The sequence below is a fragment of the Gorilla gorilla genome, chromosome 3 (genome assembly GCF_029281585.2).
Source record: "Gorilla gorilla gorilla isolate KB3781 chromosome 3, NHGRI_mGorGor1-v2.1_pri, whole genome shotgun sequence".
Lineage (NCBI taxonomy): Eukaryota > Metazoa > Chordata > Mammalia > Primates > Hominidae > Gorilla > Gorilla gorilla.
In genome coordinates, this window is record NC_073227.2 from 34,043,668 (window position 1) to 34,068,425 (window position 24,758).

Genomic DNA, 24,758 nt, shown 5'->3' on the forward strand with positions numbered 1-24,758 from the left:
GGTTTGCTCTCATTTCATTGAGTACCTACTGTGTACTGAGCACTGGGATGGGTGTGTTAAACCTTTTTTCTCTCTGACTTCTAACCTCCTCCTCTCACATGGGACCTCATAGAACTTCTCACTTCTAACCCAATCCTCACAACAGCCCACAGAGGGAGACAGCATCCCACTGTTACAGCTGAGGCAATGGAATGCCTTCAGAGAGGGTAAGTAACTTGCCCAAGGTCAACCAGCTACCAAAAAGCAGAACCAAAATTCAAATCCACATTGGCTGACTCCAAAGCCAGTGAAGGTGTGCCTCTTGTCTTCTAACAACACCCAAAGATGATGCCCTCAACTCACATCCTTGCCTTTATACACCTGTCACCACTTTCTGGCTACAGGGTTGGGGAATCTCATGACTTTCCTTATTCCCATCTTGAAAGGGTTGGGGCTAAAATGCCATCATGCCGGCATGCCTTGAGTTTGGAGGAGACAGATATTGCCTTAACCACAAACACACAAACACCAGACTCAGCCAGCTCCCCAGTATAACTAAGCCCTTCTCCAGGTAGAGACGGGAAACAAGGCCTGCCAAGGCAGAATCCCATCAGCCATTCTTCACGGGCTGAACACGCCTCCTGCCCCTCGGCTCCTTTCTCAGGGGAATGGCATGAGCCATTAAACAGGGTAACTGAATTCACTTTAGGCTATTTACGGTCTACTCCAGTCTATCCATGTTTCCAGCGAATTGCCTGGGTTATTCTCTCCTACCTGTCCTCTAGCTCTGACGCTTTTGCCAACAGGCAGCCAGAAGAAATAGAAGGCAAGAGGCCAACACCATGGCTTGGGAAATTTTAGGAGCTCCAGTCAGGATGAATATGGAAGCTATTGGTTGATGTGAGGTTTGGGGATGATCTCTGTTTTCAAATATTCATAATACCTCTCCCTCAAGCTAGATAACTGCAGATCTCTTTACCTCGTTTTGATCTTCTCATGCCCTGCATTGCACACATAGTGAGGGGTTAATGAATACTCTTAGATGGATGACCGAGGCTGTGTGGCCACTTACAGAGAATCCTGTACAAGGCTCTGTCACAGCCGCTGTCTGCTAACTGTCCCACATGTATCTGTGCTGTTTTTTTGTTGTTGTCGTTTTGGTTTTTTTTTTTTGATTTTGTTGTTTGTTTTTTTGTTTGTTTGTTTGTTTTTTGAGACAGAGTCTCACTCTGTCTCCAGGCTGGAGTGCAGCGGCGCGATCTCAGCTCACTGTAACCTCTGCCTCCTGGGTTCAAGCAATTCTCCTGTCTCAGCCTCCCAAGTAGCTGGGATTATAGGTGCACGCCACCACACCCGGCTAATTTTTGTATTATTAGTAGAGATGGGGTTTCACCATGTTGGCCAGGATGGTCTCGATCTCCTGACCTCGTGATCCGCCTGCCTCGGCCTCCCAAAGTGCTGTGATTACAGGCGTAAGACACCACACCCAGCCTCTGTGCTGTTAATGTCCTCTTACTTCTTTGTCCTCAGTCTGATTGTCTAACAAGTGCAGCTCTCCACTCCGAACATTTCAACTGACAGCTGACATCAATACTGGCCATCCTGAGATTTATCTTTTCATATAAGAAAATATTATACTTTGGAGACCAGAGCTTAGAACGAACAAGATTGTCTTCTGGAAGTGCCATTATCACAGATAGAGAGCTGGGGCAGCCTCAGGCTGGTTCTAGCCAAGTTGGAAGAAGGTAAGAGTTAATGGTGTAAGAAAATAGCAAGAAGGCCCGTTGGGCAGGGAAAGTTCTGCGTGGAGCACAGTACTCAGCACCCGCGACCTCAGTGGAAGCAATTTCATTATCTTTTGCTTTCAAGGCCCTCTCCCTCTCTGAGGAGGCTCTCTGCATCTTGACCTTTGGTGACCTCAGAATTTTCTGGCAGCCACTGGAACCAGGGATCATCTTTTCAGAAATCTGTTTGGCATCGTTCCGTGACTTATCTTTCAGCCCTCATCACAATTATTCATGCTTTGGCAGTATCCTAGCTACAGACACAGTACTCTTCTTGAGCTGATACTGAAGGTTACTCCGTCCCAGCCTATGGAGAAGGAAGGCACCCCACTCCTCAGGACCCTGACTCCAGGAAGCATGCTCCCTGTGAGGGCAGGTGCTTAAAGGCATCTATTCAGAAGCTGTTCTCAACCTCCAGCCCTTGTGAACAGGCAAATAGGTGAAGATAACACAAAACAGGAACTGATCCCCAAATCATAGGCAATTTGGCTTTGGAATGCATTCCAAGGCACATTTGCTGTACACTTGTATGCACATTCATCCAAACTCAAATGCTAAACTCCACCAGCTGCCTCTGGACTACACAAAAACCCCAAACCTTTATCTCTTCATTAACGATGGCAAATATTTTCTGGCTTTACCTTTCTTCCCCACTTTAACATCCTGCTTCTATTCTGTGGCCTGCGCTTCCTGCTTTGTATATTTTAGATTACTTTAGACATGACCTCACATCCTGGCCAATTGCACAGTAGCTGCTAATTGCTAGAGCTTTGCTAATGGCCCGTACATCGATGAAGAATGAGTTACAAGCAGCAAAATCCAGAAGACAATAAGCTAGTGTGGTTTAGAGCTGGGGCTCTGGAGAGAGACAGATTTGGGTTTCAATCTCAGACTGTATGGCCTGGGGCAACTAACTTAACCTTTCTGAGTCTCTGTTATCTCATCTAAATGGAGATTATAATAGCTCCTACCTCACAGGGTTGTTGCTAAGATAAATACTGGACAATGCCTATAAACGACTTAGCACAATGTATAGCACAATGTAAGCTATCGTTATTACCATGTAGGCTTTCAAATTATGAAAGACCTTTCCTCCTCTAGAGTCTACATATTCCTGGGATCCTACCCAGCTATTCTGCTCCATCTCTACCCTGCACCTGCCCAGCCCCATCCCCCTGACCAACCACTTCCTCCAGGTAGCTTTCCTTGATTGAGCAAAATGCACACAATTATACATTTGCGTTTTCTCTCTATTGTTTTATGTTTTTCAAGTGTTTCATATGGATATTTACATTTTCCCCAATTCACACACCAAGCTTCTCCAAGATCAAGAAGCCTTGCCTTCAGTAGTATCTTGGGTAGTGTAGACCCAAGAGCAACATCCCTAGTAAACGGCTAGATCTTCAGAACAAAATGTGGAGACTACCTTTTAAGTCGGCCTTTTGTGTCCTTTGCAAAATGGCTCTCTTGTTTATCAAAGTCTGTCTTGTACAGTAAGCGTATCAGAAGTTCATCTGAAGGAAGCATACAAAGGCAGGAAGCACTGACATTTCCCCCCACCATGAGGTCCCCAAATCCATTCCTTCCCCATCTGCCAAGACATTCATCCATGCTCTAGTTATTTTCCACATCACAGTATTTTCTAAAATTACTCTTTCCGGAGCCCTTCCTCACCCCTTCACTATCTCACTTGAGTCTATCCACGGCATCATTTTTCCCTCTGTTCTCTTAATCCCCCTTGGTGTACACAGAACTTTCACAGGAATGATACTTGCTCCATCATCATCTGTCTCTGTTTCCAGAGTCCACTTAGGCCCTTAGGCTTTGCTCTCCTGACTCTGACTTCCTGAATTGTCCAGAAGTAGTTCCCCTCCTTGCCAGGTCTTGAGATGTCCACGTGGAACTTTTCGGCCCGGCCCATTTGTATATGAATGTTTCACGCAACACTCTACTACATCACTTCTGCTTCTGTGGGTAGCCAGCAGGGCCCTGTGTACAGGGATCATCTATTTAAACTGAAATCTTGTCATTTGTTATGGCAGTTTTATGTATGAGCCTGTGTGTTGTAACCTTGTGGCATAAATATTAAATAATAATATCTCTTGGGCAAAAAAAAATCATTCATGTTAACTGACAACTTCTTATGAAAATATGAAGTAAGCCCAACCACACAATTTGATATTGGCTAATTCTGAAATATGAGTAAAAGCACGGATTGCTCAACAGGTAGATACACAGGCAGAATTATAATTTGCATTTTTACACTTTCTTGCTTCAAGAAATGAAACATTCAAGAAGTAAAAAACGTTAAAAGAAACGGGCTGAGTGGCAAATTTCTTCAGAATCAAATTCTAATTTCTGCCAGTATCTCCTAAGCAGTTTTTAGCTTCCAAAAAGAAAGACTCCAAATAATGACAATGCCACATAAGCGAAATGAATTCTGGACAATGACACTGCTCATTTTTTTTTTTTTTTTTGGCATTCTGTGAATTTCCTATTACATCAGTTTCATGATTCAGCATTTTCCATTTCATTTATTTACAGTAATATATGGCGAGATAACCCAAGGTTTCTGCAGGATTTTGGAACATAAGTTACTCTGGGCAGGAAGGGTGTCGCCTTCTGTAAATTTACTATTGTTTGGGAGAACTCAAAACAGAAGCAAGCAAGCCCTCAAAGGAACTGAAAAAATTTCTCCCCACTTTGTTCTGAGGGGTCTCAGCTACTCTGGTATTTAAAATAAATTGGTTTTGAAAAATAGGTTACTGCCCTTTAGTTGATGACTAAAACAGAAGCCAAGAAGTGTGCAAATTGCAAACTGACATGCATGAGCCAAACATATTCTCTGAAATGACAATGTTCAAGACGCAGCTAAAGTCACCACTCTGGCGGTAAGCGTGTTACAGAGAACTAGATTTCTTTCCGGCATCCGCAACTTGGCTGGAGTGACCAAGGAGGAGTTGAAGAGCGCTGGAGATGCGAGGTGCGTTGGCAGAAAACTGTCCGGGCCGGGAGGACCCGGTGGAAACTAAAAGGAGGGTCGACGCGGGTGGCGGGCGCCGAGAGAAAGAGGCGAAGTTGGGCACGGGAAGGAAAGGAGCTGCGAGAAGACTGAGAGGGAAGCCCAGGAGGGGTGGGGGGTTGGGGGGTGCTGGAGACTGCGCGCGGCGGGGCGGGGAGCGAACTCCGGGCGGCGAGTCTCCCGGGTGGAGTCGAGGACAAGAAGGGGTCTCGAGGGTAACCCGACCCGGGTCTAGAGAGAGTCCAGGAGGGAGAGGAATGAGCACGAACGAGAGAGCAGCTTGGCAAGTCCGGTCCAAGCGCCCCTCTCCACGTCCGGGGTACCTATCCCAGGTGCCGGGAACGCCCGGAGCGCAGCGACGAGGAAGAGAGAAAACTAGCAGCGGCGTCCCCGCCCCGCGTGGCGGGTGTCCCCGGCCGCCCCCACCCGCGTCCCCGGGGCCCCGCGCGGAGGGGAAGACCCGGGCAGGGTCCGGCGCTCACCAGGTAGCAGAGCAGGAGCAGCGCGCAGGCAGAGCGGCCGCCGAGGCCCTGGGGGACGCCGCCACTCGGGGGGACCATGGCTGCGGCCCGGGGGCCGACCGCGAGCGGCGGGGGTTGCTGCTGCTGCTGCCGCGGCCACCCGAGCCCCGCGCCGCGCCGCTGCATGGCGAGGCCGCCCGGATCCGGGCCGGAACAGGTCACCTGGTGCAGGGACCGGCCCCCGCCCGAGGCGCCACCTTCCCGCCCGCCCCCGGCCGGGCCGGCCGCCGCGCGCGGGGCCACCTGCCGCCACCTCCGGACCCGCCGCCGCCGCCACTGCCGCTCCCGCCGTCGCCGCCCCCGCAGCCCCAGCCGAGCGCCGGCTCCTCCCCGCCTCCCCGTCCCTGTCCCCTCCCTCCCCTCTGCCTCCCTGCCCAGCCCTCCTCCCGGCCGCTCCCTCTGGCCCCCGGGCTTCCACCCCTCGGGGCAGCAGGCGCCCACGCAGGTGGGCACCGACTAGGGTCCCGCCCCCTGGCCGCCGCCACCCCCCGCCCGGGTCGCTGGGCCCCGGCGCACCCCCCTTTCCCTTTCTCTCTGCTCCTCCCTCGCCCCCCTTCCGCGCTCCTGCTCCCCGCGATCCCCCTCCTCTCCCTCCGGCTCCCTCTTCCTTCTCCCCTCCCGCTCCCAAACCCCCTCTCTTTTTCACTTTCTCCTTTTCCTCCCTTTCCTCTTTCTCCCTTCCCATCCTCTTCCTCGCTCCCGCATTCTTCCTCTCCCACCCACCCCTTTTGCGGGTCGCACAGCCCAGTTCCCGCCCGTGCAATGGGTTTTTGTCTGGTTGCTTTTTTGGCCGGGGCGCCATTCCCGCAGGGCGCAGGGCGAGTGTGCCCCCTGGAGTTGTGCCGCGCAGCTGCCCGGCTCCCAGGCCTTCAGGATGGATTTTGACCCCTGCCAACCTCCACCTGTCCACCTGCGGGGTTGGGACCGCCTCCTTGCTGGCATGTTTGCAGCCGGGCTGCGCCCCACCCTGCCGGCTGGTTCGCGGCACGTTCTGGATGTTTCCCGAGGGTTTTGTGTGGTGCCGCCGCCACCGCCACCACTGCGCTCTTTGTTTTAATTGTCCAGAGTATTGGCACCCAGGACGGGTTTGTATTTGATTTGCATCCCTGTGCTCCGGCTTCCACTTTGGACCGAGAAGAAAATGAATTAATTAGGTCAATACAGTAATACTGGAGCCCCAAATGAAAGGGGTGAGGCCCTGGAAGTGCGCAAACAGCTTTTTAAAAAACCAGGACACATCCTCGGCCTTGGGGACGCAGGTTGAGACTGGCTGCTCTCCGACCCGGGTTCTGCGGCCTGGCGGGGAGGGGCCTCCGGCCGGCGGGACCACCAGCTCGCTGCCGGCCTTGGCGTTCAGGGAAGCGCTTGGCTGTGTCTAGCGGCTCCGACAACTATCTGGGCCCGCAGCTGCTGCTCTGAAACAGTTAATCCACCTTCCAAAGTTCGCAGAAGCTTCCCTTTAGCACTGGTAGATTTGTGCGGATTGGAACTAATAATAGCCTGGGAGCCTGAGAGGCCACAGCCCTTTCCCTGTGCCACGAGCATAGGTCAAGTCACAACAGACGTCGGGGAGAGGCTGGTGGTGAGACGGGGTGCCCGGGATGGTTTGACGGGCGTGGGCATCCCCTGTGCCTGGACGCGCCCTCAGCTGCTTCAGTACAGGCCTGGCCACACCAGGCATGGTGGCTCCTCAGCTGTCGTCCACTTTTTTTTAGGTCACCTAAGAGCTGTGGCCTTGTGTGAGTCCCCTGGCCTTATTCCACCGGTTCTCAAACTTCAGAATTACCTGGAGGGATTGTTAAAACACAGATTCCTGGACTTCAGCCCTAGAATTTCTGACTCAGTTGGTCCTGGGAGGGACTTGAGAATGTACCTTTCTAACAAGCTCCCGGGTGATGTTAACGCGCTGGTTCAAACAGCCCTCCTCCATTTCCAGAACTATTGGCTTTTAGGGAACTGGGCTCCTGCTCCTCCCAGCCAGCTGCTACCACATTAAAGCATTTTGGGGGTTTTGACAGATGCTTCCACTATCTCTGTTCCACTTCTGCAGAAACAAAGCACTTAACATTCTCCTGTGTGACGTGGAAAACATTTATTCTATCGAGTGTCCAAGGGAACAAAAGATTTGGTGGCTTTGTCCCAGATCCTGTCTATATCTTTTCCATCAGGTCAAAATACAGACTATGCTTTTAATGTATATGGAAGGAAAATTGTCGGCCAGTTCAGGGGGAAGGGGCTTCAACAGGCATTGTAGCATTTCTAGGGTTGCCACCTGTCTTCCTGGGCCACGCTCCGGAGTTTCTCTCCTCCCACATTGCACACAGATTCTGTTGGTCTTCGGGGAGCTAAATGGTTCCTCCGGGTTGTTTGTAATCAGGATTCATGGAATTGGGAGTTTTCAAGGCCTTGTGAGCTTTGAGGGTTTGGGTTTACCTAAGTGTAGGTAAGCAGAGTGCCCCACTGGAGGCTGGACTGTTTCTAACCTGCCATATCCAACTGCTCACTTCTCCCCTACTCACTCATCTCCTATTGTGTTCCTACTGTGGACTGGGCACCACCTGAGGCCCCAGGATTCCAGAGGTAGGCAGGATGGCTCTGTTTCTGCAAGGAGCATCAGGCATGCAGAAAACCGGCCAGAGTTTGGTCTTCTAAGAGGGATGTGTGAGGTGCTCTCTCATCCTGGGCTAGAGGTGGCGGGATTAACTGCTTCATCCTGTGTTGGAGAGGGGGAGAGAAAAAGTCAAGATTTCTTTTCACGGGGGAGTGGGACGTTTTGATCCAGAAGACAGAATCAGCTCTTACTTTTGCGTCTCTCCAGCAGTTTGTGCCAGTCATTGAAAGGGCGTGGTCTGATTTCAGAATAAAGCCCTTTATTTAAAAAGAAATGTATCTTCCCATTGTCCCATGGAAGGGCTTGAAATCTCACCATTACAATTCATCAGTTTAAATTAAGTTTTAATACTCCACTAAAAGTTGAAGGCCCCAGGGGGAGATTGGCCTCCCTTATTACTGCCTTGGTGTGAGTCAGTTTATCACATGCCCTTGGAAAGGGACCAATTCCACACCTCAACACGGGAAAGGACAAAGGCACAGAGTCCTGAGCTCATCACGGCCCGCCCCTAGGAGGAGACTTCAGAGGCCTGGAGGGAGGGGCTGGAGAAAGGACTGCATCTGCATGCCTAGGTGGCACATCATAGCATTCCAGGTGAGGTGTTCTGAGACTCTGAAACTTTTTTTTTCTTTTTCTTTTTTGTTTTTTTTTGAGACGGAGTCTCACTGTGTTGCCCAGGCTGGAGTGCAGTGGCGTGATCTCGGCTCACTGCAACCTCCACCCCCTGGGTTTAAGCTATTCTCCTGCCTCAAGCCTCTCGAGTAGCTGGGATTACAGGCACCTGCCACCATGCCCAGCTAATTTTTGTATTTTTAGTAGAGATGGGGGTTTCACCATGTTGGCCAGGCTGATCTTGAACTCCTGACCTCGTGATCCACCCACCTAGGCGTCCCAAAGTGCTGGGATTACAGGCGTGAGCCACCATGCCTGGCCCAAAATGGTTTAAGATCAGTCATGTCTCGGGGACCAATGCACTTGGTCAACTATTACTTTACCAAGCAAAAATAGTTTTTATAAACCAACTGCATATGCTATCTTCTGTCAGTATCATTTCATTAAAAAGACAAGGCCTTTTACCATCAAAAAATTAGGAAGGGCCTAACATCCTAAGAAAAGACTGGTTTGGGTGCCATGGCTCATACTTGTAATCTCAGCACTTTGGGAGGCCAACACGGGTGGATCACTTGAGCCCGGAAGTTTGTGACCAGCCTGGGCAACATGGTGAAACCCTGTCTCTACTAAAAATACAAAAATTAGTCAGGTGTGGTGGTGTGTGCCTGCAGTCCCAGCTACTCAGGAAGCTGAGATGGGAGGATCGCTTGAGCTCAGGAGGTCAAGGCTGTACTGAGGTCTAATCACACCACTGCACTCCAGCCTGGGCGACAGAGTGAGACCTTGTCTTAAAAAAAAAAAAAAGGCTGTTCTTTAATCTGAATATTTTATTTCTGTCTTGTCTTTATATGTTGCTTTTTTCTGTGGATCAGTAAAAACTTACCTTTGGAGTGGCCCTGTCCATGTTGGCACTTGGTAACCACATTTCTATATACTAAGGATGTCTGGGGCAAAGAGATCTGCCCCTGTGAAGACAAATGACCTCCAGATTACAGGAGGTGGGTAGGAAGGCATTCTGCAGGAGTAGAGACTGTTCCTTCCGTCCACTTACCCTCCCACATAAATCTTTGAGGCCGAGGCAAATGCTGCCAGTTTTAGGGAATCTTCCCTCATGGCCTCAGGTCGAAACGCAATGGGTCGGTTCTCTGTGCCCCCAGCAGGCATTGCCTGTAATCCTAAGTGGCCACTGGCTAACTCTGCCTTATATTGGGTATGTTAGTTGGCCTGTTCTCCTCCAGTAGACTATATGCCCCCCGAAAGCAGGGGTTATTTCTTAACCATTTCTCTGTACCCCATGCCTTGTACATAGAACATTTTTGAACATATTCACTGAATAAAGTCGAATCCAACATCTTCCTTTTTCATTTTTTCCTCTCCATCTTTCTTCCTCCCTCCCTTCCTTCTTTTCTTTTTTTATTCATTGTTGTCTCCCCAGTCTCTTCCTGTTAGAACATGGTTATTTCCACACTCAGGTTTCTCTGTAATTCTGCAGTCTTCTCCTTTCTTCACCCTCCCTCTTTCCTGTAATTTCAGTTATTCAGAATGAAGATGAATGAACCGTGATATTTGCCTTTTATATCAAAATAAAAGAGAAGAAAGCAGAAATAGAAGAGAGGAAAGCAAAAATAGAAGATTGCTGTCAGGCAACACACTCCCCATCCCAATAGGAAAACCATGGTCTTTCTTTCTGCCAAAGGTGACCTCTGGGATCTAGACAAATCCTGCATGCCATTGTTTTATTGGCAGTATTTCCATTTTTCTTGTGGCCCCCTAGACATTACATTCCCTAAATCTATTTCCTGTCTCTGTTTCTCCTTGTTTCAAATCCTCCATGTTTAACAGTTACTTCTTGCTTCTTCCTTCCGTAGAACATCCCATCAGATACCAGCCTCATCTCCTCATCCTCAGACCCCATCCTTTGAGCCTCAAATCCCTGACTCTGCAGACTCTTTCCCTATGGGCCACAGAGCCCTTGCCTTGGGAAGTTGTGGTAAAGGAGGAAAAGGAAGCATCTGTGTAAACTGAAAGCTTTTCCGTGTATTTTTATGGGATGCTGAAGGTCTTGGAATCACTCGGTTTGTAGCCCAGGCATGCTCCAAAATGAGCTCTATTTCTGGGCCTGTCAGATGAAATGCTGTTGCTCCTGGTTATTTTTGGCTCTTTGCCCTTCTGAATAGGTGCATATTCAGCTCAATTCTTTCCCCCACCCTGAGCTGGGGGAAAAAGCGGGCAGCTTCCCTTAGCCAAGCCCTCCCCTGTGTCAGGAGCACTTTCCCCCTTAAGCAGCAGCTACTGACATAAGCTCTCTGGACAGCCCACGACTTATTTGTGCAGTGTCCAGGTGGGCAGCAGGGAAGTCCATTCTCTGGCTCTCTTGGGCCATTGAGGGAAAGCTTTGTGAGCTGAACATTTCCAGGCAGGTGCAACCAGATGTCCAGGGCCTCCTTATTCGTACCCAGGTCTGCATCCTGCCTCACCGCCATAGTTGCAGAAACTTCTGCCATCCTTGGGGGGTACCAGGATAAGAAGCAGGGATTTCAGGCTCAGCGACCACAGAAGTCCCTGTATACTGGGCGTTTGGGGAAGGAAAGTGCACAGGATGCAGAAGATCAAGGGCATGTGTCCATAGATGTAAGGACATCTTGGGGGCCAGGTGCCGTGGCTCACGCCTGTAATCCCTGCACTTTGGGAGGCCGAGGCAGGTTGATCATGAGGTCAGGAGTTTGAGACCAGCCTGGCCAGCATGGTGAAACCCCGTATCTACTAAAAATACAAAAAAATTAGCTGGGAATGGTGGTGTGCACCTGTAGTCCCAGCCACTCGGGAGGCTGAGGCAGGAGCATTGCTTGAACCCGGCAGGTGGAGGTTGCAGTGAGCCGAGATCGTGGCACTGCACTCCAGCCTGGGTGACAGATCGAGACTCCGGGAAAAAAAGAAAAAGAAAAAGAAGAAAAGATGTAAGCACATCTTCGATCTTTGATCTTTGAGTGAGGGTGTTGAGAAGAACATGTGTTTGAAAAATGAATAAAGCAGAGAGAAGTTAGGGGTGAATGTGCATATCCAGTTGGGATAATGAGTAAGAGAAGAGTGAATGGGCACCGAGGGAGAGAATGTCACTATAAATAATTGAAAAGAGAGTGAGTGCACATGAGAGCTTGGGGAAAGGCAGGTTGTGCCTATAAGTCATAGGCATATTTTATAACTGCATTCTGCAGCTCAAATCGCAATCTTGGGCAGGCATTAACATTGATTTAGGGCTTTTAGTCCACCTGATACTATGTAATATCGAGCACAATGAAACGTCATGATCAGCTGGGATGCTTAGTAAAGTCCATATAAAATCAAGAAACACACAGAGAAGAGGCAGCTAGAACGGGGTCCTCTTAGTAGCCACTTAGCTCTACAGCTTTTCACGGAGAGGTTTCTTTTTGAGTTCTTATCAAGCATTACTTTGAGGCCTTCATTCATGTAATTCTCTTGGCAACCCGGAGAGGTACACACTGTTACTACCATCAGCCTCATTTTACAAATGAAGAAACGGAGACGTAGGAAAGATCCCAGGTCCACAGCCAGGAGGTGGCAGAGCCAGTTTGGATTCTGGTAATTTTGCTCAAGGACTAGTGCCCATGTCACTACACCAAACTTGCTATGAAGGGCCAATGGAGAGGCAACCAGGTGCATGCTGGCAGGGAGGGGTCACATTTGAGTTTTAGGTTTAGGCCTCTGCCAGCACTTCACCAGGTGCTTGAGAACATAGATTTCTATGTCAGACACATTTGTCCAGGGCAACCCACCTCATCATAGCTGGGCTTGCTTGGGAAGATCACTAATCTTCAGTCCTCAGTCTCTGTGTCTGTAAAAATGGGACAAAGTTAATCTACCTGTTTACACAGTGTTGTGAAGGCCAGGTAAGGTAGCATAGTGAGGGTGGTGGTAAATTGTTGAGCCCTAGACAAGAATAAAGCATTGTTTGTGTATTATTCATATTTCCTAACTTCCAAAAAAGGCTCACAAGGAAAGATATAGCTCTTATAAGACCATGAAAAATTTTAAAAAGATTTATAAATACCTGTGGTGATATGTGTCTAATGATGACCCCACTTGTGAACCACATCTCCCATTATGACCCTAAGGGAAGTGTTTCCCCAGTATTTCCCCAGGAAGTCAGCCACCATACAGCTACCAGCATGTTGTGAGAGGGCCCAAGCTATCCACATGGATGGAGAGAGAGGTGCTCAGCCAGCCTTCAACCATCCAGGTCAGCCCAGCCCAGGTACCAAACATGAATGAGCAAACCATCTTGAACATCTGTCCCGGTTGAGTCTTCAGATGACTCCAACCCTAGCCACCATCCCACTGAAACTGCATGAGAATTTGAAAGCAAGAAGTGCCCAGCTGAGTCCTGTCAACTCACTGAACCATGGAAGATAAAAATAAATTGTTGTTTTGAGCCAGTAAGTTTGAGGGTAGTTTGTTTATAGCAATAGATAACTGAAACAGTGCCCTGAGTATTTTAACGGGACAGTATAGTTAGCTCTGAGCTTCTTACTATTCAAAGCAAAAAGGGGAGTAGAATGGATTATAGGCATTTATTATCTTGAGATTCTGTGTTTTACCTTAATGCAGGGTTCATCCAACTGTTTCTTTGCAGTCAAATCAGAATGAAAATTAAACCATCTTCCTTACGTGAGAATTTCTCCTATCTTCACCAAAACTATTTGTGCAAATTCTATAATCCGCCTTGCCAGAGCAAAACAAAGAATTACAGCTATCACTAATAAGAAAACGTCCCTTGTATCTGGCCCAAATCTTTCAAAACTCCAGGTCGAGCCCATTTTCTCCTGTTTGGTTCTCAGCACATCCTCTCCTCCTGCCTCATTCCCATCCCAAATTAAGTCGCAAACGGGCTCGGTGACTCCGGGGTCCTTAGCAGTCAGAATTAATGATTAAAATAGAAATGCTGAAAATAGTTGAAACCGAAGCAGATTGGATGATTTATTCAAACCTTCAGGAAAAATTACTGTTCAGGCCAGAATTGAAATTTAGACCTGTGGTTCATAACCAATTAGAATGCAACTCTTCCCTGATGCTACCCACTCCCCCACCCCACACAAAAAAGGAAAAAAATATATAAAATTCATGCATGGCTATCCGGGTGTCCCTTAGAACCCACACTCTGGGATGTCAGAAACCATGTCTGTCTTCTGCGTAGTGTGGTGTTTATGCATTACTGGTGCTTATTAAAGCTTTTTTTCATTAACAGCACCTTCACAGTCTGATAATAAAAGACCTAAAAATGAGGGAATCAGTGATTCCCATTCTCTACAGTGTGGCATCAGTAAGCAGGCAAGGCTGGTCTCCTAGGATGTCTAAGTTGTCACATGGGGTATTTGCGGTCACCTCCCTCACTTGGGACCCACAGTGGGCCCAGGCAACTCTTTGAAGGTAATGAAATTTGTCTTTCATGACTTGACCTCATTTTCTATACTCTTTCTCCCTCATTAGTCTTCACACCCCTAAATTGGGCTTTGGAGGCTTCTATGCTGAGAGTCTGCAGGTAGCCTGATCATTGGGAGACAGGGCCAGACTCAAATCCCAGCTGAGTTCCTTCTCCTACATTTGCATAAACACTTTCCAGTCATCAAGACATTTCACATTTCAGTTCATGTTTGCAACAGTTCTGTGAAGTAGGCTGTTATGGGTTGAACTGTGTTCCCTAAAAGGATATGTCAGAGTCCTAATCCTCAATACTTGTGAATGTGACTTTATTTGGAAATAGGGTTCATACAGGTGTCATCAAGTTAAGATAAAGTCATAAGGTGGGCCTAACATGGTGGCTTACGCCTGTAATCCCAACACTTTGGGAGGCTGAGGTGGGTGGATCACTTGAGGTCAGGAGTTCAAGACCAGCCTGACCAACATGGGGAAACCCCGTCTCTACTAAAAATACAAAATGTAGCCGGGTGTGGCGGCACATGCCTGTAATCCCAGCTACTTGGTAGGCTGAGGCAGGAGAAGCACTTGAACCTGGGAGGCAGAGGTTGCAGTGAGCTGAGATCGCGCCACTGTACTCCATCCAGCCTGGGTGAAAGAGCAAGACTCTGTCTCAGGAAAAAAAGAAAACAAAAAGGCATAAGGTGAACCCTCACACAATATAACTGGTGTCTTTATAAGAAGATGGAAATTTGGGGCCGGGCACGGTGGCTCATGCCTATAATCCCAACACTTAGGGAGGCCAAGGCTGGTGTATCACTTGAGGTCAGCAGTTGGAGACCAGCCTGGCCAACGTGGTGAAACCCTGTCTCTACTGAAAATACAAAAATTAGCCAGCATAGTCGCACGTACCTGTAATCCCAGGTACTCAGGAGGCTGAGGCAGGAGAATTGCTTAAACATGGGAGGCAGAGGTTGCAGTGAGTCAAAATCGTGCCACTTCACTCCAGCCTGGGCGACAAAGTGAGACTGTCTCAAAAAAAAAAAAAAAAAAAAAAAGAAGAAGATGGAAATGTGGACATGGACGTAGACACGTACACAGGGTATGACAGTGTGAAGAGCCAGAGAAAAGATGGCCATGGGAGGCAGAGACTGGAGCCAGGATGCCACAAGCCAACGTGTGCTTGGGGCAACTAGAACCTGGAATAGGCAGCAGGATGCTTCTCTTGAGGTTTCAGAGGGAGCACAGCCTTGCCAGTACCTCGGTGTTGGGCTCCTACCTTCCAGAACTGTGAGACAATAAATTTCCTCGTTTCAAACTGCCCAGTGTGCGGTCATTTTTCCCAGCAGTCCCAGAAAACGAATACATAGATAGTTGTTATTTTCCCGTCCTTTTCCATCTAATGTTATTGGGCCCTTATTGGGTTCCAGGCTCTGTGCTGAACTCTGGAGCCTAGACCCAAGGCTACAGGCTGATATAAAGCAATTCAAAGTTCCTGAGCCTTCTCATAAATTTCTGTGCTTATTCTGTTGTGTCTCAGGCTCCTGCCATCATCCTCACATCCAGGCGCCCCCCGACCCATCACCATGGTTGTATCTGTGCCCCTTCCCACAACTATCAGAGATACACAGTGCTGGGACAGGAAGCGATGTTGGACATCTGCTGATCTAACGCCCTGGTTTCCTGGTGTGCACACTGAGGTTCAGAGGAGTGGGGCAGCCAGTAGAAAGGCAGCCTTGCACTCAAGTACAGCTTCCCACTCCCCGCCTCTGATCAATGCATGTCATGTGTCAATCCAACAAACAACAAATATTTGTCAATGCATGTTATGTGTCAATCCAACAAACAACAAATATTTGTACTAAATTACTAATGACTGGTAAACACAATGTAATGTACCTCCCAGAGGTATTTGAATGTGGAACAATGGCTTAACTCAGAGAAGTGAATGTCTAATAGTGGAACGTGGTGCTGCAGGTGGGGTGGGCATGGCAGGGCAGGAAGATTTGAGAGCAAGTGTAGGGTCTTTAGCTGACCGTTTATCTCATATCCCTAGAGCGACTTCTGTGTCTGCTAAGTATAGGACTGGCTACCCTGGAGAATTGTGGAAGTGGGCCAAGGAGGAGCTTGCCCCCTTCTGTACTTTGAGAGGCCATGCAGGCTCTCTCAAAGTACAGGTGGCCAATGGCCTCCTGGATGCAGAAGGAAGCACTGGCCTCATTATATGCAGGTTTCACGACTGCTGTTTTAAACTCCAATACTGCTGAACCATTCAGAAATAGATCCATTATAGGTCTGCTTTAGCCCCAGGGCTTTCACACAGGTCACTAGAAAATCCAAGATTGCACAGTAATTCAAACTCTTAGGAAGGAAAAAACAAATTCTCTTCAGCGCTTCCTCCCTCCCCTCCCAGCTCCTGGCCTAAAAGGAAGCACCTCTTCATTTCTGTAGTGCTTTGGAATAAGTAGCTCTTACATTGAACTTGAAATCTAAATTTTTCTTCAGCTATTAATTGATAAGAGCAGCTCATTTTACTTCTCATGCTCTGAAGTAAGATTACAGTGTAAATAAACTGGGTCAGGTTTAGCAGGATGGACGTGAACTGTTCTCTAATTCCCCTTAATCTCCGGTAAAGGAATAACTAGGATTTGGACATCAACATTCAATAAGCAATTATGCTGCTCCTTCATACTCGATCTAAATTAGTCCACGTTTCCCTCAAAGAGAATCCAACGAACCTCCAAACCCGGCTCTTAAATTGCAATCTCTTTGTATTGTTCTGGCTGATGAGAGACGAGTCGGCATTGTGGGAGGGGTTTGATTTGATTTATATTAATTTTTAAACTATCTGGGATCTCTCGTTTTACTTGAAACAGATCAGGGAAAAGGGGTCGGTAAACAAGGGTTTCATCTACTGCTGATAACCACACCACGCTCAGCATTTCATGAGCCTGGCTTCTCATTTTCGTAGCACATTAGAATCATTATCTAATTATTAATCTCACCCTAGAGTTCCTAGGAGCTTATGATGCCTGTTGAAGTTAATGAAGGCTTTTACCTATAGATCTGGCGTTAAATCATTGTGATTGCCTGAGTGCCCACAATATGGTAGGCACTGACAGGGCTGACAGAAAGGAAAGAGAATTAAGCAGAAGGAAAATAAGGAGGGGAAGAGGGAGAAGTCACTGGAAAGAAGGAGGGGCAAGTTACCAAATCTAGATAGTAACTTCAAAACACCTCATTAGGAAAATGGGGCAGTTAAGGAAGAACTCACCAACTAATCTGCTTAAACTTTAATTAATAATTCATTTATATATATTTATGTGGCACACTTTCTCTAGGGAACCCAATGTGCTTAGCAAACATATTAAATAATTAACTCTCTCATATCTGAGTGAAGTGGAGAGGCAGCAGAGTTACTCTATAACTGGTTAAGCAGATTGGCGGGTGACAACTAGATGTCTTGCTTGGGAGAGGAGAGACCATGTGTAACTTACCTGATGCCACAAGCAAATGATCTCTCTGGGGGCCTAGTACTGTAAGGCTCTGTCTTAGCACCTTCCCAGAAGAAGCAGTTTTTGTTTAGATAGATAGATAATGAGGATACATAGATGGAGATAAATAGGTATGAATGACTGTAGCAATCAAGAATATTTTGAGGGGGGGATGTTATTAGAAGAAAGTCAAACAGGGTACATTTAAAAAAATACTGCCTTCAAGACAAAAGATAAAAGGAAGTATTTCAAATCGGGAATATTGGTTATGGCATTAAATGACATGAATTTGCAGAGGCCAAATGCCAAATGATGAGACATAACATTTGCTAAGTTGTGTTTAAACACATTTTGAGTCCCTAAATTGTATCCTCAATGTACTGTTGACAGGACACAATTTAAAAAAAAATACCTTTAACACGAATGGTATAAATATCTCTCCAAAAAGTACAAATGCATCTGCCAAATCAGGGGAAGGTAAAAACCAAACAAAACTTAGGAGATTTAAAAATAAAAAACAAGAAGCGAAAGCGGCACCTGCTCAGATGCAGTGAGCATGGCTTCAGCGTGAGTTAGGGGGTCACGTACTTAAGATTCACGCCTTCGTGGCCTACATCCCCTTGGTCAATTACAAGAACAGACTTTTGTTCACCACATCTTAAAACCAGTAAATTGGAATCGCCATACACAGGAGGACAGACACAATCCTTGGAGACATCATGCTAATTAAAACCACAACCTGCATTGCTTGGACACACATAACCTGGCAGCTAATGTTGAGATTTGGTCAACTAGCCTACAGGAAGTTTCAATGCTGGAGAGAGGTTTTTTAAATCTTTTTTTTTTTCCTTATGAGACTGTCACCCTAGCTGGAATGCAGTAGTGTGATTACAGCTCACTGCAGTCTCGAACTCCTGGGCTCAAGTGATCCTCCCACCTCAGCCTCCTGAGTAGCTAGGACTACAAGCATAGCCACCATACATGGCTTTTTTAAAAAAAAAGAAAAAATGTGAAGACAGGATCTCACTATGTTGCTCAGGCTAGTCTCAAACTCCTGGGCTCAAGTGATCCTCCCACCTCAGCCTGCTGAGTATATAGGACGACAGGCACAGCCACCATGCCAGGCTTATCTTTCTAAAATGAAAAATGAACTTACATCAAGACCACTGTCAGGAAAGTATAGAGAGGGAAGGGTGGTGAGGTGGAAGAGAAGAAACTTTTAAAAAGCAAACGAAACTACTCTATTGATTCTTAACTCTCCACCTGGATTCCTGACTGCTTTCTATATTTATTTTATTCTACCTTTTTAGGGGAATTTTTTCTACTTTTTTTTTTTAAAAGAAGGAACTTGGCATGTGGGGTAGATTGCTTCTAGCCTAGACTCCACAAATTATCAATCAAAGGCCCTTGAATAAGGGCCCTTCTGAGCTTCTTGACCCTTCTGAGCTGGCTTTATCCATTGAAAATAATGGTAGCGACTTTCAGGATTGTCCTGAGGATTATTTGAAATGGTGGCCGAGAAAGTGCTTTGCAAACGACACAAATGTGTAGGGTTATTGGTATCAATTTTGGACAGGGATGAAAGTCTTACAGCTTATTGCGCAGACACTTCTGAGAGTCGGGTCTTCATCCCCCTGCCCTCTTCCTGACAGACACCCCATGCTACTGCCACTGGAAAGTTCCCAAATCACACTCCAGTTTAAAAGATGTTGGTCTTATTTTATTACTTTCTTTACCCTTTGGACTAACCCAAGTTTAGCTGGCTAATTTCAACATTAGTCAGGGATCAGTCTTCAGCCTTAATATAAACCAACTGACATTTTCCTGCTTAATCCTCCTGCTTTAAGTAGCACAGAGCCACAAAGACAAAACAAGATCCCTCTCTCTGTGTTCCTTCAGGGGCTGTAGGTAAATTCTCCTTCACAAGACACACATGCAGGCCGCCTGGGGGGACTTTTCTCTAGAGCTTTCTGACCAACTAAGGTTTTCTAACTCCATTCACATTTTTAGTATACGCTATGGTCTGAATGTTTTTGTCCCTTCTCTGCAAAATTCATTTGTTAAAATCCATTCCCCAAAGCGATGGTGTTAGGAGCTGGGCCTTCAGGAGGTGATGAAGTCATGAAGGCTCTGCCCTCATGAGTGGGATTAGTACCCTTATAAAAAGAGTCTCCAGAGAGCTTTCTCCTCCCCTTCCACCATGTGAGGACACAGTGAAAAGGCACCATCTGTGAACCAGGAAGTGGGCCCTCACCGGATACCAAATGTACTGGCACCTTGATCCTGGACTTCCCAGCCTCTAGAACTGCGAAATAAATTTCTGTTGTTTATAAGTCACCCAGTCTATGGTATTTCATTAGAGCAGCCCCAGTGAAGACAGTAGATAGTTTATACTTTCTAATCTAAAATACCAAAAGCTTTTTCAAATCATGTAAGCCATGGTATTAGTGATATTTTTAGGTAATATTTTATTATTCTCATCATGAATCTATTCAAAGATTCATATCCTTATCTACATAAAAATATCTATTACATATGTTATCTATAGCTATATGAATTATATCTCTACATCTATCTATATAATGGGTTCAAATTCATTAATACCTAATCTCAACTCACCAGACTTAAATTTATGGTGTTTAGTGTTTCTGTGAAGCATCCTGCATCTCCAATTATATAAAAGAAATATCTGCAGACCTAACCATTTTACCAAAAGAAATAGGCCAAATAGGCCAGACATGGTGGCTCACGCCTGTAATCCCAGCATTTTGGGAGGCCGAGTAGATCACGAGGTCAGGAGATTGAGACCCTCCTGGCCAACATGGTGAAACCCCATCTCCACTAAAAATACAAAAATTAGCTGGGCGTGGTGGCACGTGCCTGTAATTCCAGCTACTCAGGAAGCTGAGGCAGGAGAATCGCTTGAACCAGGTAGTCGGAGGTTGCTGTGAGCCGAGATTGCATCACTGCACTCCAGCCTGGTGACAGAGTGAGACTCTGTCTCAAAAATAAAAAAAGAAAAATAATTAGACCAAATACTGGGAAAGACCTGATAGCCTCAAGGTGAAGTCACACTCCTCAAACCATAATGCCGGACCCCCAGTTGCAATCTCATTAAACCTCACCACAGTCTGGTCAGGGATTCAGCGACTGCTTTTAGTTTTATTTTCAGAAAAAAAAGACCGTGAAGATCCAAGGAGATCTGGCCATTTTTCAAGGTCAGACACCTATAGCATGGCAAAAAGGCAGGAAGCTGAGTATCTTCAGCCCACACATTTGCAACAGCCCCAGTTGGATGGTGATTTCTGTCCGAGCAGAAGACACCGGGCAGTCGACCCCTGTCAGAGAGCTTCACTCTCTTGGGAAATTTTGCAAAGCTTTTCCAATTCCTCCAGACTACAGTTAAGCATCCAAATGATTCTATTCTAGCTTTTAATACCTTCCCATCTCCCACCAAAAATGAGGTAGGAGAAATATTTAAAGTCTCAAGAGCACAGGGAGCAAACAACCGTTTCCTTTTTTGTTCCTCTGCAGATGAAGAAATAGCAAAGCTGTTTTTGCATTTCAAACTTTAAATTAAAAAGTTGACTTGCAGAATCCTAAGCTCCACTTTCCTCACTGAATGGAATGAGGTCTGCCCCTCAGCTGGGAGTTTCTAGTGAGGCTGGAATGGAGGCATTTTCATGTACATGCTAGGCTTTTCAATAGTTTGGAAAGCAAAACTGATCTTAGGTTGAAAACCTCTAACCACATGGTACAGAACTTTTTTCTTATTTAAAACAATCCTCGAATTATTGGCAATGCTTGTTTTTATTTCGCAAAACCTTCTATACCAGGTGTACTAATTATGCATCCTCTACACAGTGTTCAAAAGTCGGGGGGATTTTGTCCCCCAGGAGACATTTGGCAATGTCTGGAGACACGTTTGGTTGTCACAACTGGGGATGGGGGAGGTGTGTGTTAGTGGCATCTGGTGGATAAACGTCAGGGATGTTGTTCAACATCATACAAGGCACAGGGCAACCCCCACAACCAAGAATGGCATGCCCCAAAATGTCACGAGTGCCAAGGTTGAAACCCAGCTCTATGACGATCACAGTTAATAATCAGAACAGTTTCCTTCCCCCTTCCTACCCCGTGGCCCCCAATTCTGCCCCTACGAGTTTTATTGCTATCTTAGCATGCTATGAATTACAATAGCTTGACCCAAAAAGATTTTTTCAGACCTTTTAAATCTCTAAATGTTGAATATCTGGAGTATGAAAATGCTATTATGATGTATTTTATTATTAGAATTATAAATGGAATCAAGAGCATTTACATTTTGAATTTATCTATATTTAATCCTGGTTGTAAATCGAAGGCCCGGCACGCAAAGGCCACACATCACCTCTCAGGAGAGAGATTATGCCAACTTGGTTGGGTGCCTTGTGTTCTATTAAAGTTGAAACCAGGCTTCCCTGTCAGACTGTTACGGCTAAACACACTTGGATCTGCAAGCAGCCAAGCACAGGCTGTTCATTGTATGCAGACATGAGAACCGAGCCAGACTACTGGAGTGTGTCCCTCCGCCACCCCAGCATCCTCCCCATTATCCACTCAGGACTGGGAGACCAGCCTGCTAGGCAGCCAACAGCTATTGGGGGACAACTGTAATTGAGTCAAGATGCCAACCAGGGACTCTGTCGAGGCAAGAACAAGAAATTCTAAAACACTTTCCAGTATGCTTCCGAGTATGCTTCCACAACCCACCCCGAAAAACTGGCTCCTTCCCAGCCCTCCACTGATTCTTCCACGTGGGTCTACTTTGCTGTTAGGAAAAGGACAACACTCCATAAGGGCCCACAAGGCCCTGCCCACACCCTTTGCTCTCCCGCATCCTCCCACACTGACCTTCATGCCAGTCCTTGTGTGCATTATGCTTTCCCACCACAGGGCCTTTGCACGAGCTGTTTTCATTTGTTTTCCATTCCCGCCGCCCACTTCACTTAGGTAAGGCACTGGCTCGTATATAGATCATCACTTCCTCAGTCATCATTCCTCAAGGACACTTCCCAGACCTCCCTGATAAGGCAAATCCTTCTAATACACATTTCCACTGCACCAACTTGTTTCTTCAGAGCACTCCCACTGATGCACTTTTACAGTTGTGTACTTAATTAAATAATGTCTGGCTATGACATATCATTGTATCCTAAGCACCAAGCACAACACTTGGCATATAGTAGGTACTGGGTACGTATTTGTTGCCTGGCCATTTAATTTTTTTAAATGAACAAGTGAATGAAAGAACAAATGAATGAATGAATGAAACTATCCTAAGATCTAAAACCTGGGCCAATGTCACAGGTATGAAACTGTGCATGTGCTTGGGTCCAGCTAACCATTCAGATTGTCAGTTTAGATTATTGAAAGGAACAGAAGAGAAATCTTGCCTATAAAACATGGAACTGAGAAAAAAGTGTATACCTCACTTAGAGCGTCATTAAGTTAGAGAACAACTCCCACACTCTGCTCTAAGATGAGGCCAACATCCAGATTCTCACTGCAAACTTGGCTCCCCTAGAATTCTGTTCTTCTTTCCCCTGTCCCCGCTGCTTTCTAAACATGAAATATCCACAGCTGCACCGTTTCTTTACTTTCTTTTTTTTTTTCTGGAGAGGTTAACCTTCCTTCTTCAGTTGTATGTTGTGCAATACCCAAGAGGCCAACACTACCATTTGAGATATTTAAACATGACTTTGAGAAATGAGTCTGTCTTAGATATAAAAGCCCACAGTCACCACGATGAACATGACTGCAATGTTTAAAATTCCTAAATAAAGAGATGCAGCACTTTCTGCATATTCATTGCTGAAATGAATATTATATATGATGCCTGTTTTTGTAAGCATTCAAATAAAGCAGTAGGAGAGAATGTGGATTTACGTATTTTTATCAATGAAAACAACTCCACTTGACCAAAGGAAGAATTGTTTCCTCTAGTATAAAGAGCAATATGTACACGGAAGGCAGTTCTGTGTATTAGTCTCTGAGCAAAGCTTTATTTTTATATTATTGTGTCATTTTATGCACAGTCCCCAAGTGCCTTGTCAGTGACAGCCACTCATTAAATCATTTAAACTATCATATAAAAATAAAGATGGATTTTGAGCTACACTGAGCCAGGCAGTCTGTTAGCAAATACTGATTGCTCCCCGTGGGGTCTCAAGTATTTTTTCAGGTGATGGAAGTACATATGAAAGAAGTGCATGGTCTGTTACCTTGGAAGGACTTAGGGACTAGTCAAAGCCACAATCAGATGAACCTCTAATCAAAGTAACATTATCCAGATAAATGCTGTCTTTTCAAAATGGATTGAAAGTCAGCAGTGAATCAGTCTTCAGACTCAGCCAATAAGGTGGCAGGTACCATGCTGGACAGAGGAGGTACGCTGTTCCATAAGTGGTGAACAGTTTAGCAAAAGGTTAGAAAGTCATGAAACCGAAAGAAGAACCTCCAAGAGGTCAATGTGGTTGATGGATAACTGAACTCCAACTTGGGGCAGCTGAAGGCACAGGAATAAACTTGGTACATCTTCCACAAGATTCATTTCCCCTTTTTGGCAAAAAAATTCTATAAATTTTCAACATGGAAATGAACATGACTGTCTCGTGGAGAAGAATTAAAAAAAAATTCTGAAAATGTGGAACAAGAAAGAATTCCCATAGACTGGAGATGGAAGTGCAGGTTGGTTCAACCAAGGTCTTTGAACTATCAAAGAGTTGAAATAAGTTGAAATATGTAAAACCATCATCCAGTAATTCACTTCTAGATATATATGGCCCCAAATTCATGCTCACATGCACCAACAGATATTTGTAAGACTGTTCATGGCAGGATTATATATAATAACCAACAACTGGATACAACTTAAACGCCCATCAACAGTGATATGTATAAACAAATGTTGATGTACTCATATAATGGCATACTATACAGCATGAAAATGAGTGACCTAAGACCACACATGGCACCACAGATGAATCTCACAAACATTATATTGAATGAAAGAAATCATATACGAAGGAATCTGTAGTGTTTGATTATATTTACATAAAATTCAAAAACAGGCAAAACCAAACAATAGTATTAGCAGTCAGAAGAGTGGTTGGTTTCCTTTGGGGAGAAGATAGTGAAGCATTTGTTTATCTGGAAGTTATACATTTTATGATAATTTGTTAAGCTGTATGTTTATTTTCTGTGTACTTTTTAGAAGGTACGTTATACATAAATAATATTTCAATGATTAAAACATTTTCT

At 45.9% G+C, this 24,758-nt stretch overlaps 1 protein-coding gene and 1 long non-coding RNA gene across 3 annotated transcripts in view; one reads left to right on the forward strand and one right to left on the reverse strand.

Annotated features, from left to right (window-relative positions):
• The window catches only part of SEL1L3 (SEL1L family member 3), a 116,123-nt gene extending 110,532 nt beyond the window's left edge, over positions 1 to 5,591 (reverse strand). The window contains exon 1 of one of the 2 annotated variants that reach the window (XM_019025686.4): positions 5,268 to 5,590. In XM_019025686.4, coding sequence (XP_018881231.2) covers positions 5,268 to 5,432 — 165 coding nt within the window. In that variant the 5' untranslated portion in view covers positions 5,433 to 5,590. Of the gene's footprint in view, positions 1 to 5,267 lie in introns of both variants that reach the window. The other variant, XM_055385547.2, reaches the window with a different exon arrangement.
• Positions 1,199 to 24,758, forward strand: part of LOC134758306 (uncharacterized) — a 33,145-nt gene continuing 9,585 nt past the window's right edge. The window contains exon 1 of the long non-coding RNA XR_010133352.1: positions 1,199 to 4,746. This is a non-coding gene — a long non-coding RNA (uncharacterized lncRNA). The remainder of the gene's footprint in view (positions 4,747 to 24,758) is intronic.